The sequence below is a fragment of the Rhinolophus hipposideros genome, assembly GCF_964194185.1.
Source record: "Rhinolophus hipposideros genome assembly, chromosome: 14".
NCBI classification, from domain to species: Eukaryota; Metazoa; Chordata; class Mammalia; order Chiroptera; family Rhinolophidae; genus Rhinolophus; species Rhinolophus hipposideros.
The window spans coordinates 32647236-32666404 of NC_138060.1; the positions used below are offsets into that span (position 1 = coordinate 32647236).

At 34.6% G+C, this 19169-nt stretch overlaps 1 protein-coding gene across 7 annotated transcripts in view; it reads right to left on the minus strand.

The window, feature by feature from the left end:
• PPP2R3A (protein phosphatase 2 regulatory subunit B''alpha) overlaps positions 1–19169 on the minus strand; it is a 140315-nt gene that overhangs the window by 35504 nt on the left and 85642 nt on the right. For 6 of the 7 annotated variants that reach the window (XM_081071559.1, XM_081071556.1, XM_081071555.1 and 3 more), the window contains 4 exons: positions 14628–14714; positions 10531–10687; positions 7994–8042; positions 7422–7511 (listed from right to left, as the gene is read on the minus strand). In XM_081071559.1, the coding sequence (XP_080927685.1) occupies positions 7422–7511; positions 7994–8042; positions 10531–10687; positions 14628–14714 (383 nt within the window). The remainder of the gene's footprint in view (positions 1–7421; positions 7512–7993; positions 8043–10530; positions 10688–14627; positions 14715–19169) is intronic. The other variant, XM_081071560.1, reaches the window with a different exon arrangement.

The window sequence follows — 19169 nt, forward strand, 5'->3', positions numbered from 1 at the left end:
TTGCATCCTAAGGATAAACTCCACTTGATCATGGTGTATGATCCTTTTAATGTGCCATTGAATTCAGTTTGCTAGCATTTTGTTGAAGATTTCTGTATCTATGTTCATCAAGCATATTGGCCTGTAATTTTCTTTTTTTGTAGTGTCCTTGTCTGGCTTTGGTATAAGCGTAATGCTGGCTGTATAAAATAAACGTGGAAGTGTTCCCTTCTCTTTAATTTTTTGGAAGAGTTTGAGAAGGCCTGGAATTAATTCTTCTTTAACTGGTAGAATTCACCTGTGAAGCCATTAGGTCTTTGGCTCTTCTTTTGGGGGAGGTTTTTGATGACTGATTCTATCTCCTTACTTGTTATTGGTCGTTCAGATTTTTTCTATTTCTTTATGATTCAGTCTTGGTAGATTATATTTTTCCAAAAATTAATCCATTCTTCTAGGTTATCCAATTATTTTGGCCTATAAATATTCATAGTAGTCTTGTGATCCTTTGTATTTTTTCACTTATAATTTTATTTGTGTCTTATCTTTTTTTCCTTAGTCTACATAAGTCTGTCAATTTTATCTTTAAAAAAAAACAACTCTTAATTTCACTGATATTTTCTATTATTTTTCTAGTCTCTATTTACTTCTCTTCCAAAATTGATCTCTTTGGATTGATCTCTATTATTCTATATCCTTCCTTCTGCTAACTTCTGGTTTAGTCTGTTCTTCTAGTTCCTTGAGGTATGAAGTTAGGTTGTTTGAGATTTTTTCTTAATGTAGGTATTTAATACTAAAAACTTCCCTCGTAAAACTGTTTTTACTGCATCCCATAACTTTGGGGATCTTATGTTTCCATTTTCGTTGGTTTCAAGACACTTTTTGATTTTCATTTTGATTTCTTCTTTGATCACTTGGTTGTTCAAAAGTATTTTTACTTTATATATTTGTGAACTTTCCTCTTGTTATTGATTTCTAGTGTCATACCACTGTTGTTGGAAAAGATACTTGATATAATTCAATCTTCTTAACTTATTAAGACTTGTTTTGTGTCCAAACATATGATCTACCTAGAGATTTGTATATTCCTGTGTGCTTGAAAAGAAAGTGTTATCCTGTTGCTGTTGTATGGAATGTTTTATATATGTCTGTTAGGTCCATTTGATGTTTAGTGCTGTTCACATCCACTGTTTCCTTATTGATTGTCTATGTAGACGATCTATCCATTGTTGCAAGTGGGTTATTGAAGTTTCCTACTATTACTGTATTGCTGTCAATTTCCCCCACCAGTTCTGTTAATATGCACTTTATATATTTAGGTGCTCAATTATTGGGTATATGTTATTACAATTGTTATATACTCTTGAAGAATTTACCTGTTTATTATTATGTAATGACTTTGTTTCTGAATACAGTTTTTCACTTAAAGTCTATTTTGTCTGATATAAGTGATGTCACCTCTACACTCTTTTGGTTACCATTTGCATGGACTATATTTTTCAATCCCTTCACTGTTAGCCTATGTGTGTCCTTAAAGCTAAAATAAGTCTCTTGTAGGAATCTTGTTTGTAATAATTTAGCCACTCTGTCTTTTGATTGGTGACTTTGATCCATTAATATTCTAAGTAATTATTTATAGGTAAGGACTTAAATATTACCATTTTGTTCATTGGTCTTTGACTGTTTTGTAGTTCTGTTATTTCTTTCTTGCTGTCTTCTTTTGTCATATAATATTTTGGAGTTGTATACTTTGATTTCTTTCTATTTGTTGTGTGTGTACTACAGGTTTTGTGTTTGTGGTTACCATAAGGCTTACTTAAAACATCTTATAGTTATAACAGTCTAATTCAAGTTTATACCAATTTAACTTTAATGGCATACAAAAACTCCATGTTTTAACTTCTTTTCCCTCACATTTTGTTATTGGTATCACAATTAATCGCTCTTATATTTTGTGAATCCAGTATCAAATTATTATATAGTTTTTTAATACTCATCTTTGAACTTTTATACCAGAATTAAAAGTGATTTATACACCACCATTATAGTATTAGAATATTCTAAATTTGACTATATTCTTACCTTTACAATCACTTTTATGCTTTATGTTTTCATGTTAGTTGGCATGAAAGCTTTCTTTCAATTTGAAAAACTCTCTTTAGCATTTCAGATTTAATGGTGACCAACTCCCACAGATTTTGTCTGGGAGTCTTTATCTCTCTACTTCTGAAAGACAGTCTTGTAAGGTAGAGTATTTTTGGTTGGCAGTTTTTTTCTTTCAGCACTTTCAGTATATCATGCCACTCTTTTTAAGTCTGTAAGGTGTGTGCTAAGAAATTCACTGCTAGTTTTATAGGGGTTCCCTTTGTATGTTATTAGTTGGTTTTCTCTTGCTGCTTTCAAAAGACTATTGAGAATTTGATTATAATGTGTCTCAGTGAAGATCTCTTTATATTTTGTATATTTGGGCTTCATGGATCTAGATGTTCAAATCCTTCTCCCAATTAGGGAAGTTTTCTGTCATTATTTCTTTAAATAAACTTTATGCCCCTTTGTCTTTCTCTGCTCCTTTTGGGATGCCCATAATGTGTATATTGTTTCTTTTGATGATATACCCATAAAGTCCTGTAGGCTTTTTGCACTCTTTTTTTCTTTTTCCTCTGTCTGGGTAATTTCAGTTGACCAGTCTTATGCTCATTGATTCTGTCTTTTGCTTGATTGAGTCTGCTGTTGAAGTTCTCTATGGATTTTTTTCAGTGCAGTCCTATGTTCTTTAGTTCCAGAATTTGTGTTGGATTCGTTTTTATGATTTCTATCTCTTTGTTGAACTTCTCATTTTCCTCATGCTTTGTTTCCTTGATTTTGCTTAGTTGTCTGTGTTCTTTTGTAGCTCACTGAGGTTCCTTAATATTGTTATTTTGAATTTTTGTGAGGCAGTTCCCACATCTCAATTTCTTTAAGGTTGGTTACCGGTGATTTATTCTGTACCTCTAATGGTATCATGTTTCCCTGATTATTTGTGGTATTGCATTGGTGTCTCCATATCTTTACAGACTGGCTTTGGCAAGGAAAGCCTTTCACTAGTCTATCTGTCCAGAGATTCTGAGCAGACTGTTTGGCTGCGTCTGTGTTTGGGTTTGCTGCTGTCTGTGGAGTCCTTCAGTGAGCTAGTCAGGTGCCTGGGTCAGCAGGTAAGCGGCTCTGTGCCTGGGTTTATGGGGACTGACATGGTAATAGGTGGGTTTTGAGCCTGAATGTGGGGACTGGTCTGGTGCTGGGATGGGACTATGGTGCCTGAAGCTTGGGTCTTCCAGGGTAGGCCTGAAGCATGAGTCTGTGGTGGCTGGATAGTGTTGAGGTATATGGGGGTTCTCTGGAGCCTGAAGCTCAAGGGGTTGGTCTGGCACTGGGGTGAACCTGGGGCTGCAGAAGCTGTATTGGTGCTGGGCAACTTTGGAGGATGGGTTTGCAGTAGTCCACCTGGAGTTTGGAGTTGCAGGGACTGGCCTGGTGCTGGGGTGAGCCTAGAGACTGGGACTGTCAAACTGGGTCTTGAGCACAGGGCCATGGGAGCTGATCTGGTGCTTGTGGCAGGCCTCGACCAAATGCATGCTTCATTCTCCTTCCCCATGGGGAGGATGTTTCTCTCCATGCTGAGCTGCCTGGGCTTAGGGGATGGGGTAACACGGGTAATGTGAGATTTCCCTTTCTACCTTCTTCAATGCATCTTTTCTTATTTCTGTGCTGCACCCAGGTGCTGCAGTCTCTCACCTGGAATCCTTCACTCTTGAGAACGTATTTTTGCACATGGATAGTTGTTTAAATTGGTGTTTCTGCGAGGATATGAGCAATGGAAACTTTTACTGTGCCATCTTGCTGACATCATTCTGTTATGGACTAATTTAAAAATTATATCCGTGGCTTAAATCACATTTCAATTTCCAGCTATGTTGGGCTTTTTAGACTGGTTCTCTGACTTTCATATCTTGTCTCTATTTTCTATTGTTTTTTTTTCCTGGAATGTTTTCTTAGCTTTATCTGCTGAACATTCTGTTTTTCCATTTCTGCTATCATAGTTGTGACTATTAATTGTTTTCAAGTAAGTCACACTGAGATCTGTGTGCACTTTTATCCAGCAAGATACATTTTATATTATTGCAACTAACTGAACTTTTAACACTTGCAAAACTCTTTCGAAAAAATCTATTTTTAAAACTGCACCAGCTTGATATTTAATGTTACCATGAAAGATCAGAGGAGACATTCATTGGATCCAAAGAACATGAGGTAATAGAGTTTGGCTCTGGTGAGGTCCAGACATATCACAGCTGCTCTGAAAGTTTTAAAAGGAGCAAAATACTGCCCCACTTTGAAACATTTTATCATTGTGAGAAAAGCGTTGAGGAGAGAAAGCTCATGAGCAGAGGGCTACAATTAATTTGGTAACGTGGCTGTTATACCATCATTATTATTTTAGTAATAATGTTTTGAGTAGTACAAAAGGGGACAAGAGACTGTCCTTTAACTGGTCTCTAAGGTCTCTTGGTACCTTGAAATTTCTTATTACTTAAGATAATAAAAATTAGAATTAGGAAGAAAGTAACTATTTTGACAAGACCTAACAGTACTGAAGTGAAAGGCAACTTGTTTTACTAAGGAATATAAACTAAAGTACTTCAGTCAGTTGGTTTTCAATTAAGAACTGAGATACAAGTCTATACAATAAATAAAGCTAACATATACACTTCGGTTCTTTGTAATAGCCCATAAGAGAGAAAGCTAGAATGTAAAGAGATAGATATACTGCCTCAATATTTGCCAAAGTCACATGACAGCTGCCTTTAAATATCTGAAAGAATATCATATAGTAGATAAATCAGATGTAATCCTGTGAGTAATAGAGAGCATAAAAAGGATCAATGTACAAAAGATATGTTTTCAGGCTTAGAGCTAAAAAAACAAAATAATATACCTCAGTATGTCATTTGTTCCTGAAAGTTTAGAAGCAAGGGCTGGCTGGATGGCTAAATACATACAGGACACGTTCAGAGAGAATTTTCTTACTGGAAATAAGATACTCTCTAAAATTTTCTCAGTGCAGATTTTCTTTTTTTCTTACCAAAGGTAACATTTTTTCTCAGAGTCTAGAAGTAATGACTATTCACTGCAGGAAAATTGGAAAACAGAAAAGCATACAAAAAGAATTACTACCCAGAGAGAACCAGTGTTGAATTTTGGCTATATTTGTCACCAGTTCTTGATTTTAAAGCATAATTATATGCACGAGAAAGTGTATTTGTACAATTGTAGACATAAACAAGATTACCTCTTGCCATTATCCTTGGGCTGAGTAAAAGTAAGTTTCGGACTGGAGATTTTTCACCCCTGCTATAAACTCCTGTAAGCTATTGAAGAAGAAAGTTATAGGAAACTGCATTATTGCGTAAGGAAGTAGCTAAATGTATACTCCTTTGCATATTCAGCATACATGTTTTAGCACCTACTACCTTTAAAGGTACTGGACTAGTGCCCTCAGACATAAAGGTGAATGAGATCAGTGCTGGAGATGACACCTAGTCAGGAGACCAAGGTAGAAGCAGGATGTGATTTAAAAAAAAACCAGGACAGAGGGTAGTGAAATGACATACCAAGAGAGGGTTGCAAGAGCCTGTTCACAAAAAACATCCTACCCAAAGACACTTTCCTTATCTACCCCTGACAGGACCTGGCATAAGAAAGACTCATGATCCTAATTTTGTAAGCAGTACAGCAAGTCCTTGAAAAACTTCATTTCATTTAACATCATTTTGTTACAATGTTGATGAGATGCTGTAGGAAATTAACTCTTTATATCAATTAGCCTCTGGTAAAACTGGTTTCATTACACATTGTTTTGTTTAAAGTCACAGAATCTATTAAGAGTGTTAAGTGAGGGCTTACTATATTTTATAAAGCACTCATCACACTTTAGTGAGTGTATTACTTCTTTCACGAAACTCAAATTTTCCATCTATGTCTTTCATAAGCCACAAACCTGATTATTGCAAAGCGTTGCCTACTACATTTTGTTAAATAAGAGTTTGGTTTTCATGTATAGGAATTTTCATTACTTTAAAAGTGAGTTTTCACTGTCTTTTGCTCACATTCTGCTTTAGTAAAGCAACGTGAAGCACTGAGAGTGAACACACTGGGTGGCTAGTAGGTGCCAGTGGGAGCCAAGGAAACAAATAAATCAAAATCAGGAGTTATGTTCTTCTGATTGGCCTAATTTTGAGTCTCTTAGGCAATAAGGAATTTCAGTTCAATAGAGAACTCTATTTTAGGGATTCCACAGCCTAGCTAGTTAAGAAGATAAGACATGCAAACATGCTGTCTCGTATGATAGCCCATACATTATAGTGATAAAGAGCCCAGTATTTGGAGTCATACCGACCTGGATTTAAATCCAATCTAGGTCACTTACTAGGTGTGCAATCTCTCAGAGCTTGTTTCCTTAACTGTAAAATGGGACCACTGATACCTAAACTCATAGTGAAATGAGGATGAAATAAGCCATTGAAGCATATAAAACACTTGTTTCCTGGCAAAGAATAAAGTCACAATATGTTAGCTGTTAGGCAGGAGAAAAGCAACATGCAAGGCAGAAAAGGGGCACAAAAGAAAGCTTTTGACTCAAAACACCTCTTTTGGCAAAATTTTCTAAGTAGAGATCCAGTTATGGAGCTCAAGGTATGAAAAGTTGATCTGAAAGGTTCTGCTTCTGATAATGATGAACTAATAAGGGTTTTGGTTTAACCCTCCCACTAAGAAAATCTGGAGGAAAAATTCTGTTGGAAGGCACTGAACTATTAACAGGGCAGTAAAAAATTATGGCGCCCAGATGCAGAAGGAAATCCAGAGAGGAGGAGCCTCGCATTTGAGATCATCTCTCCTTGGGACATCTGCCGATTCTAGAAGAGGGGCCTGACAGTTGAGAAGTTGAACTTTGACTTGCTAGTATTTTGTGAATAATTTTTGGATTTATCTTCATGAGAGATGCTAGTCTAGTTTTATTTTCTTGTATGTGTTTGTCTGGTTTTGGTATCAAGGTGATACTGGCTTCATCCATAATTTGTTCTCCTTTCCCTTCCAATTCACTACTGAATTATAAAGGTCATAAACCAACAAAAATTCACAGTTATCTATTCCCACATTAAATATAAATGCTTACCAGTCCTACTTATTCCTTGGGCCAGATCACATGTCACTTCACCTTTGCTTCTGGGGGTAATAGCACTTTTCTTGATAAGTTGTGAGACTCTGGATTCAGTCCCAGAGGCAGAGACTAAGTCTAATCTATCTTGGTACTCTTAGGTTGAGTTGGCATTCACTAGATATGTATCATGACTTTTTCAAGCTTTGTTCAAGTGTTTAACATCTTGGCAAAGGAAACTTGGAAGTCCTACCTGGTGGGGTTCCTTTTGTCTTCCTCAGAGATTAAAAACCAAACAAAATCTGCATAGCTCATTCTTCCTTCTTTCTGTACTGTTTTTCCCCTGGGGAAAAAAAACAAAGCAAAACAACATCACATGGTTTTAAAGTTTCCCAAGAAATTACTCAGATAAATTTAGTAGGATGATAGACAAAGAAATAAAGTAATATCTTCCTTTGGAAATTAAGTTAAACTTTAAAAAAATTAGAATGCTGGAAACCTTACAAAGGGCAACCCATCAATGGTCTATCTTGTTTTCAAAGGCCTAAGAGGTGGAACCAGAGGCACTTGTATATATGAAAAAAGATACCAGGTTTCTAATCTAAATGCAAATAATTACCAGGATCAAACACTCTTACCTGTATTTAAAGGACCAATGCTCATATATTAAAGAATTACTACTGTCTTGTATGAAGCCATGACTGTATATGTTGTAAGTTATTATCTGACTTATAGCACTGTTAATTTATGCAGGAAGCCTTGCTAACATGAGATTTTTATAGTTTTACTTGTAGTCCATTTTTAAATTCAGATGCTTTTTCTTACCTTGTTACTGCCCCAGAGAATATCCTTTCAATAATCCTGTTTGACGAAGCTAAAGGTAAATAAGAAAGTACAGAGCTAGTGAGAAACATGCTCCATAAGGTCAGTACTTTTGGCAAATTTATTTTCAGCAGCTACAAGCTAAAACGTAATAATCTTCCATGATGAACAGTTAAATATTTACTCTTATATAATTTATACTTTTTGAAAGTAACAATTTGAGGTGGCTCCATTAATTAATCTTTAAAAAAGAACAGTCAAATGGGTGTGCCTCACAGCTGGAATGTATTAATACAGTTGAGGGCCAAGTTAGTTCCTTCCTGCACATCCTGACAACTAAGACAAAAATGTATAGAAGTATTGTTCTTGTTATCAAATAAGACAACTTTTCCTCTAAAACAAGACAAATTTTATCCTAGTATTCAGTTCAAGGGGGAACTGATCATCAGTACCTAATATAAGGTATGCAGAGTAAAATAATGAAGAATGCTTTCAAGTGGAATTTTATAAAACATACCAAAACATACCATAAACATACATTTCTTATATTCTCTTTTACAAAAGTCCAGGACATAACATGATGTATAATTTTTAGAAATTCCATCAGTAAATTTTATTCAAAGAGAGACAATTATACATTTTTTTCTTTTTTTCAATTACAGATGACATTCAATATTATTTTATATTAGTTTCAGGTGAGAGAGACAATTATATCTTAAGGTGGTATGTTGCTTTTGATGATAGATCTTAGAGAATCTATAGCAGTGTACCTCATTGTGGGTTTAAAATAACCAAAGGTATTAGTTTAAAAAAGATGACAGTAGGTGTCAGACCTAGGGATGTGGTAAGGACAGGAAATTGTTCTTTTAACAAGTATCCCAGACAGTGGCATGAACACTAAAATTTCAGAACCAGTGACAAGGTCTTTAGAGAGTTAGCAGCTATCAGCATCTTAACACTTCTGCATAAAGTTAAACATATAGTCAACATAAAGGTAAATTAGTTTGGCTAAAGAATGTTGGGAATTTGGGTATCAGTACAGCCGTGTCTGACCATATACCAAAGCTTATGTAAGCATCTTTGCTGAGCGTTGGTTTATGGGGTTAATAATTTGTAGTAGATAGAAAAAGAGAGGCTGTATAGGAAAGGCAAGGACATTTAATTCCAAAGCTAAAGTCTTTTTGAAAACCTTTTTTAGATTTGGAAGGTTTAGCCTCCTAAAACTGAAGATCATGTTTTCCTATTGAACATAGGTTGGTGAGTGGGCAGTTATGTAGAGTTTCAGTGGCCCCGTCAAAATGCAGGTCTAGTTGCCAGCTTTTCTGGACTTCATCCCGTTAACATGCCTCTAATGAGCTGCTATGTGTGGACATATAACATTTGGGGACTTAATGAGAATTATGGTTATGTCAGCCCGAGAGGGTGCTTTAGAGCTCATAGGGTTTTGCTTGATCTCTAGAGACTGGCTCATATTATACAGATGATCTGGCCACTGGCAATTAGAAGGTACATAGTAAAAAGGCTGACCTGATACCCCTCTATCTTTTTGCTATATTGGTGACAGGAAGGTTATGAATACTTGAAGAAAAGCGGATATACTACTAAAATGCCTATCAAATAAGTACATTTGAGTATTTCCTCTTGGTGCCTGGTTGGCACCTGAGATTTTGAGAGGCAGAACTCTGTTTCTTAAATATGAGAGTTCTATGAAACTTAACATCATATAGAATGAAACTTTTCTTAATTAAGAGGTACTAGTCACAAATATGTCAAATAGAAGTGAAATTCAACGCATTAAGATTTGTACTGTGCTACATCTAAAACGCTAAAAAGGCTGACATAGAAAAATCAACAGTGCCCGAGAAGACATTTAAGAATAGAACAGGGACAATTTTATGAGAGAAGAATGAATCAATGTATCTTGGTGCTTGGTTAAAAATACTGAATCAGCAGGTAACAGGTTCTAAGTTTACTACTGGCAAAAATGAAGCAAATGGGTAATATCATGTGATATATATTATTTTGTCTTCTGACAAAAGAAACCACACAAAATTCATCTGCAAAGAAAATATCTTTTCTGGAACTAAATTCCAAAAAGTAAATTTTTCTGAGTCCTTGAAAACATTGTCATGTTAGAAATATTATTTTCATCCTTGGCTATGTATAAATACTATAAAATAAGAAGTTTATAAAGGTGTATACACATTCTCTTTCAAATAAACTTTTCATAGGTGTGGATCTTATTCAATTCATCATCAGAAAACAAACACCACTATAAATGCTGCAAGTTCATCGAAACTAAGTCTCTAATTGCTTACTTCCTCCAAACCCCTTCTCCTATACTTGGCTTCTAAATAAAATATTATTATCTTCACCCATTCCCACTTAAAAATTCTTGGCCCTGATTAAGTATAGAATTTAAGAAATGGGAAGTCCCCATAATGTTTGGGGACAACTTATATAAGTCTTAGTTAAGTAGTAGTTAAGTCTTAATATAGAAATATATTAAAGTAGTTAAGTCTTACTATAGAAATACTCACCCTGGTCGTTATATCGAGACAAATCAGCCTGGCTGATGTACAGGTCATGGTCACTATCTAGTTCCCAGAATTTACAATAAATAACGTAGAAATGTTCATAGGAGAAGTAATCTGTAATTTGGTTTATATCTTCCTCTTCTTCCAAAAGGGCTAACGTCTGAAAAGGTATGAATAGAAGGAAATTTATTTTAAAATTATAAAAACCCAACTTTGGCCATTATACAGAGTCTAGCAAATTTTTATTTTAAATTTAATTAAAAATTTTGATTTTGGTATTAAACCAGGAACTTTAATAGGCAACCTCATCTTCCTTTTAATTAACTGATCGATCTATAAGCATTTATAAGTTCTGTAATATGCTTCGCAAAGGGTTAAATGCTGTGGAGGATTTAAAAGCAGGAAAAGGGAAGGACCATCAGCAATGGGACAGCCTACCAGAAGTCCCCAAACTAGCAAGCACAGAACAATTAGACCACAGGCTTAATTACCTGGCAATAAACTGACATCGCTTTTAACTTTTCAAAGTTATGAAGAGTGAGCATTTATTGTATTATGAAGAGTGGGCATCTACATATAGGGTTTGGTTTTGTGATGAAATGAAGTTTACCATAAATGTGACTTATGTACACCACTGTGATGACACGTAGTGGCCTTGCATAGAAACATGGGGGGTAAAGCTGCAGGGCCCTGAGCTGGAAGTGAACCTAAGTCTCCCCTGACTCACTGTGCACCCCTTGGAAACCACCAGAAACAATGACTTTGAAACCAGAATTCTTATAATTACCAAAATTATCATATAAGTGGGCAGATAAATGAAGGCATTTTCAGAAATGAAAGATTCAGAAAGATAGATCCCTTTTACCATCATCTACCATCCTCCTCCCCCCTTACCCTCTGGTAACCACTAAACTATTGTCTGTGCCTATGAGTTTTTGTTTCTTTGTTTGTCTTGTTCCTTTGTTGTTTTCAGTTTTATAGCCCACATATCAGTGAAATCATATAGTTCTCAACTTTTTCTTTCTGACTTATTTCGCTTAGCATAATAATCTCAAGTTCCATCCATGTTGTCGCAAATGGCACTATTTCATCTTTTCTTAAGGCAGAATAGTATTCCATTGTGTATATATACCATCTTCTTTATCCAATCATCTATTGAAGGACACTGGTTGTTTCCATGTCTTGGCCACAGTAAATAAAGCTGCAATGATCATCAGAGCATGCATATCTTTACATATAAATGTTTTCAGATTTTTTTGGTAGACACCCAGGAGAGGGATTGCTAGGTCGTATGGTAATTCTATTCTTAATTTTTTGAGGAACTTCCACACTACCTTCCATAGCAGCTGCAGGGTGACAGAAGGAGAACTGACTATGGGTGAACACACAATGTGATATACAGATGATGTATTACAGAATTGTACACCTGAAACCTATGTAGTAACTATACTAACCATTGTCACCCCAATATACTTTAATTTTTTAAAAAAAGATTCAGAAATAAAGATAAGAGAAACCATAAGGAAACTTAGGAAATAGAGAAAACAAAATGAAATGGCAAATAATACCAGATATATCAACAATCACAATAAAGATGAGTTAAATCTCCCTATTAAATGATTTGCAGATTGAGTATAAAAACCAAATCAAAAAAAGAGATCTAGGTATATGCTGTCCAGCAGAGATGAGTCTAAAATAAAATTTAAAAGGAAATGTTAAAAAACAAAAGATGAACTAACATATACTAGCTAAATCTTAATAGAAAGAAAACATGTCAATGTTATTGGAAAATAAAATGGAATTCAAGATAAAAAACATTAAGGAACAAAGGTGACTATTTCATAATGCAAATGTATTACTTGGATAAAAAATATTTTCTAAAATGTAAATATTGGGAAACCAAAATGCTTAAGCAAATTGAAAACATGAATTATTAAAATATGGGAAAACTACTCAATGGAAGGTTATACAGCCAGTAAATATTATAGTCTACAAAGAAAGAAAAGAAAACCGTGATGTGGTAAGTGCAAAACACAGAATATAAGATTGTACACATTAAGAACTATGTAAAACAGTAAATTCCAAATATGTATATGAACGAGACTAGAAGAACACACACAATGATATTAGTAGTGTTAGGGTGATAAAATATGATTTTCCTTGTTTTCCAAACTTGATTGTAGTGTTGTTTTATAAAATGCTCTTTAATGTATATAAAGCAGAATATGTACAATAAAACAAATCTTGAGAAGAAAGGAACTCTCATTTGCATAAAATGAAACAGATTAATAATTTCTGGATTTTCCCTCCAGTAATCTATCTAGTCCAGAGAAATTCTTGTAAGGATGTTTATTGCATCACTCTAATAGGGAAAATATGAGAATGACTTGAACACCATCAACAGAGAAACATGTAATTAATTCCAGATAGTACAGCCATGCCATAGATTATATAGTAGTTAAAAGAATGAGATAGATTTCTTTGAATGGGAATGAAAAGAACATCAAGACACATTATTAAGTAAAAAAAAGTCAACAGAATAATTAGTGTGATTTCATATATTACACAAAAAACTTTAAAAAGTAGCCATATAAAACTACACACACACACACACACACACACACACACACACGCACACACGCGCGCGCGCACACACACACACACATACACAAGGAAATAAAACCATAGATAATATGGGTTCCCTCTAGGTAAAGGAGTGAAATGGCAGGATGAAGAGACAGTGACTTCAGATTATTATTCTAGATATAGTCAAGTTATTTGAATGTTTTATGAGCATATATTCATGTACTAAGAGGAGGACTAAGGAGAGGGGTAGGGAACAAAATAGAGGGGAAAATAAATCATGCTCTAGGAAGCAAAACTTGGGTTCTATTTCCAGTTCAGCCACTTACTTGCTGTTTGATCTTATCCAGGTCGTTCAATCACATTTGGGCCTCAAATTTTATCATCAGTAAAAAGAAAATATGGTCTATAATAATGATCCAGAAACTACAAACTCTAATGTGCTTCAGGAATGTGAAGGATTATCATCCTTCTCAAGGTGTAAGGCCTCTTTTATGGAATTACTGCCATTTCAACCCATGCCATATTACCTACTGAGAGCCCAGGCAGGCACCAGGTGTTCAATAAACATTAATAATGACTGATGATTGCTGTTCGTTTTAGAATTTTAAAAGTTTATGTATCTATTACGGGCTGCTAAGTTTGCCAAATCTTCATTACTTTGTCCCAGATAAAGATAGGGAAAAATAAAGAGTAAATAAGGTTGTCTTATTAGCCTAAACTTCATTTAGTATAATTCTTTTAAAGTATTTCATTTCCTTTCAAGTATGAACAATTGTACTTCTTTAGATTAACAGAAGCTTGAACAACCAGCATGAAGATTATCTCGGTAAAAGGCTCCCACTAGTGGCCAATACTTTCTCTCTCATAAAATAAATAAAATAATTGAATGAAATGTACTCTTATAGAAAAGAACTTTCAGTACTTTTCTCCAGCAGGAACTGGACAGAGTCATTGCTGAATGGATCAAGTGGAAATTCCTCTATTTCCTTTGCAAGATCCTTCCCAACCTGGTCCCATCTCACCCCTCAGGCCTTATCACTTGTCACTGTCTGTGGAGCTTTTGGCCACTTCAGACTGTTCTGCAGCTCCTCAATATGACACTTGCATGCTTCTGGGTCTTGGCTTATACACTGTACTGCTTCCTCTATCTGGAATCCCCTTTTCTTCTAATGTTTTATTTTTATCTTGGTAAACTCCTGGTATCTTCAAGGTCAAGATCACATGCTGATCCTTCTGTAAAGCCTTCTCTGCATATTTATTACACATTTTTGTGGAATTTTTCAAGTCAGGTATGGCTCTGCACTTTCTCTCTTGCTCCATAGTGCAAGCCTTGATGCAAAAATCCCGTTATTCATCTTTGTTCACCCCAGCACATCCGAGGTATCTGACAAAATGTTTAATGGCTGAAAGTAGTGACAGAGCTTTGCATGTAATAAGCACTCCAATATTTGTTAAAGGAAGTAAGAATATTATTTAAATTGCTCCTTATACAAGAATTCCAATGAGAGGCATACTTGCAAAAAATTGCTTTTTCTTATCTCTGTTGAAGTAATTTTTCCACTCCAAGATCTGTTGACTGTGTAGAATATTCTCTGAATAACCTGGTTCCAAAAGGAAAACAAAACCAAATAAAAACATTAAAGATATCTATTACTTTACCAAAGGCCATCTATGAATATACTTTGAATCAAGGTAAGTTTTTGCTTTTTGATTATGTCACATGTCATTTCTAGCAAAAATTAACAATCTATTTTAAAAATCTACATCCACATAGTTTGCATCTGACCTGATCATTCTAAGATTAAAAATATACGCTCTGCTCACAAGTCTGCATTTTCCAGCTGCCTAAATGTCACTTTCCTTGCTTACCTTTCATTTTATACAGTGATGACTGATCTGATTCAAGTAGTGCTTATTGGGCTGGATGCTTTGGGAAGGTACATGAGGTGGGAAATATATGCTGGGTTGGCTTAACATTTACTAGGTCAGAAGAATGGCTGCCAACATGATATGAGTCAAGAGGGCATTATTCTAGTTATTATAGCCTTATTCATTGGAGTCTTGAAGACCTTTAGTCTTCCAGACTCTCTCTAGAAACTCAAATGCATATGGAATAATTGATATCCCAAGTCCTTATTTGGGTATGAACCATTTTGTTGCTAGCTAATGTTTTAATGAGTTTAACAAATGTGAAACTATGACGTGGTGCTCTGCATGTATCAGATGGTTAATAACTGCTTGATAATTTTTTTTAAATTGAGGTATAACTGACATACAGTACTCATATATTAATTTCGGGTATACAACAGAACGATTCAGTATTTGTATACATTGTGAAATGATCACCACAGTAAGTCTACTTCACATCTGTCACCATACATACAGAATTTTTTCCTTGTGATGAGAACTTTTAAGATTCACTCTTAGCAACTTTCAAATATGCAATACAGTATTAACTGTAATACCCAGAAGTGGAATTGGTGGATCATATGGTGGTGCTATTTTTAATTTTTTGAGCAATCGGCAAACTGTGTTCCATAGTGGTTGTACCCGTTTACATTCCCACCAATAGTGCACAAGGGTTCCCGTTTCTCCACATCCTCACCAACACCTGTTATATCTTGTCTTTTAAATAATAGCCATTCTAACAGGTATAAGGTGATATCTCATGTTGTTTTGATCTGCATTTCCCTGATGATTAGTGACAAAATCGAGCTTCTTTTCATGTATCTGTTGGCCATCTGTATATCTTCTTTGGAAAATTGCTTGATAAATTAATGAGATTTGAAAGTTATGTAACAAAGATTTTTGTGTTACATTTGTGATAGAGACATACTTGTATAGGTTGCCTTCATGGATAGTTGAATAATTCTATTCAGTTTTGAATAGCAGATGGATGCCAACCCAAGGAAGGTCTCTAATTAGTATGTCACGTAAAGTAGTATTGTCGTGTATGATTTACAGTTTGCATATAAAATATGCAGAAAGCATAAAACAGGAAGGGTAACTATATTCGAAATTATTGTGAAAGATAACTACGAATGTGGTAACATTTACTCTTTTTTTTTCCCCTCCTGCACTTCGGTGTTTTATTATCACTTCTAAATCTCAGGTGTACATACAGGCATAATATTTACTCTCAAGAAAAAAAACAAGACTGAGTGAGGATGTAACTATGATCTGAATGTCTATCAGGTAGAAGAAGAAACTGACTTTTCTGTGTTGTACCAGAAGGCAGAACTGGAACTACTGGATAAAAATGCCCTTATACTGAACTGCTTCAGTATAAGGAGGAGCTTCCTAAAATTAGCTCTAGGAAGCATTGGGTTGCACGAAGATGGAAGGTTTCTTCTCACCACAATTATTTAGGTAGAAGTTGGAAGGATTCCTGCATTAGCCTGGGAGCTGGTACTATCTGGTGTCTAATTTCACTACTGGCCCCAATCACTCAGACTCTGAGGTGTTTCAGGGCATAGAATGTGTCTTACTCAATACTATCTTCTTAGCACTAGCATGGCAGAAGTTCATCTAAAAAAGGGTTTTTACTGTGGAAATTATATATATATATATATATATATATATATACATATATATATATGTATATATATATATTTCTTTTAAATATACATATATATAAAATTAAGAACATTAAGAATATCATTTATCATAGTTCCATGTCCTCACTCTCAAGTTAAAGTCAATTTCAATACATATTATTTTTCTTATTGAGCATTGGATTTTTGTCTTTATTTCTTGATTTTGAATATAAATTTATCTTAAAGTCTAAGTTTCCTATCTATCTAAATTTCATATTTATATATCCTCAAATATTATATATTACGTATGGAAGTACTGTGTTACACTTAAAATTATAAAACCTTAATTTGTATTTTTGTTTATTTCATTTTCTTGTTCGTTTTTTTGTTTTGGGCAGAATTTTTTTTTAATTTGCAAATGTTATAACTGTTAAGCATTTCATGTTTTAGCCTCTGCTAACCTTCGAATCAAAGAATTTTTTAAAAAGTACCTGTATTCCATTTTTCTCTAGTCTAAATTTCCTTATTTAGTGGCTCCACTTCATCAGCACATTTATTGGTTTCCATTTTACTGATTCAGCATTTTAGCTTACCAAGATAGGGGCACCACCTAGTGGTGAGAGCATTTAGCTGCTGGTTCTACATTCTAGTCCCCGCCCTAAGTTTGGCCTACCTCTTTTAGGTAAACAAAAAAGAAATTAGGCACATTAAAAAATATATAGAGAACAAAATTTAAAAATTAATAATAAAAATAATTGTTTACTTCCAGCGAGAGGAATGAATTTTGACCAAGGCAATCTCTAGTCAACTTGATAGACAGTTTGAATCATAAGTCAGTTTCCTTTATTTTCCTTTGTTATCTATTGAATTAGAAACCTCTAATTCACAATTACAAGTCACCAGGAATGGAAGTAAGTGTTTAGTGGATTTATCAGATGGTTTTTGACAAGTGGATCGAATGCAGACACAGAAATTACAGAGAGATCGATCATTGTAGACGACTTGAATGCAAATGAACACACTCAAATGCTGAAAGCATGGCTCTTCTACTTGGCAGGGAGTGGTGAATGGATTCCTGATACACTCTGGTTAATATGGCTCTGAAAAGTATTTCTTCACGGTCTTCTGTAGAATTTGGACTTAAAAAAAATCTAATAAAAATCAGTTCTTTCTCTATCAAGGGGAAAAGTTCTCAAGGAGAAAGAGTTAAGCGGCTGTTAGTGATGAGCAATTTCCACCACAGGTTAGTCATCTCAGGAAATATTAGTACCTTGTCCTCAACAATGAAATTCCTGGCATTTCAGCCTGAAGGGATGGATTCAGGCCAATGAAGACACTGCATACATCACTAAGACACCATCTTAGCAAGCCACAGAAATATCTTTACTGCCAGCACTGATGTCATAAAGAAGTATTTTCAATCTCATCACTGATTTTAAAAACTAATGTGAGCACCGCTTCCCTCAAAAGTCAGCATATGCCAGTTAGGATAAGCAGAGCTTTTATTCACTGGCAATTTCTTTTCATGACTTGAAAAACTGCAAACTCAAAGGCTACAATTTGCTGGTATTTCCAATTTTCATTTTCATTCAATATCAAGAGGTTTACTTCTCAATTGACAACTCTTCTTTGGAAATGAAAAATATGGAGTAATATTAGGTGCAATTCCTTATTTGGGTAGTGATGTCCTATTTGCTGTATGCCTAATTGGTGTTCTGTTTACCAGTCTAAAAACAGCTGATGAAATAATGAAACAAACAAAAAGTCTTTTTCTATGGCATAGGTTTTCAGTGACCAATAGAAAACAGAAGTTGCCCAATTTTTCATCATATATGTGTCACACATAAGCTAATATGCATTTGAGTCATATTCTGTGTCAGCAGTTTCTTCCAACAGTAAAGTGAAATAACTGAATAACTTCAGCATGCAAACAAAATATATTAATTGTTTTACATGTATGTCACTGACATTATATAATATTCAATAGGCTATTAAGATGAATTAATTTTGCTTTTTCTGAGATATGTCATTAATTCTGAGGCTGATCTTTGTAAGTATACTGGAAATAGTGTGATCTTACCTGTCTGGCACGAGCAGGGTTTAGAATGATTTGTCCACTTCTGTGCCTTTAACAACATAATTAACTTCATACTATAAATCTTATTTTGTATTTGTTCTAGAAAAACTCCCCGTACTCTGAAGTAATGCAAAAGTTTCAATGACTTCATGCCATTATTTGACCAAATTTCCTAATAGAAAAGGCACTGGGAGAGCAGATAACCAGTCCAATAACATTCTGTTTCCAGATATTCACTGTGATACTTTTTATTTGCACTTTTCTTTTTTTTGATGGTAGTATGAGATTATCACAACAGCAGATACACTTACCTCAGTACATACACATTCATATTCTATATTTGGATCTTGTTTACTACTTATGTTATGATGCTATTTTGAGCTGCTCTGTTATCATTATTTCATTACAAGTATTTTATATTTAATGATTACCTCTGAGTAATG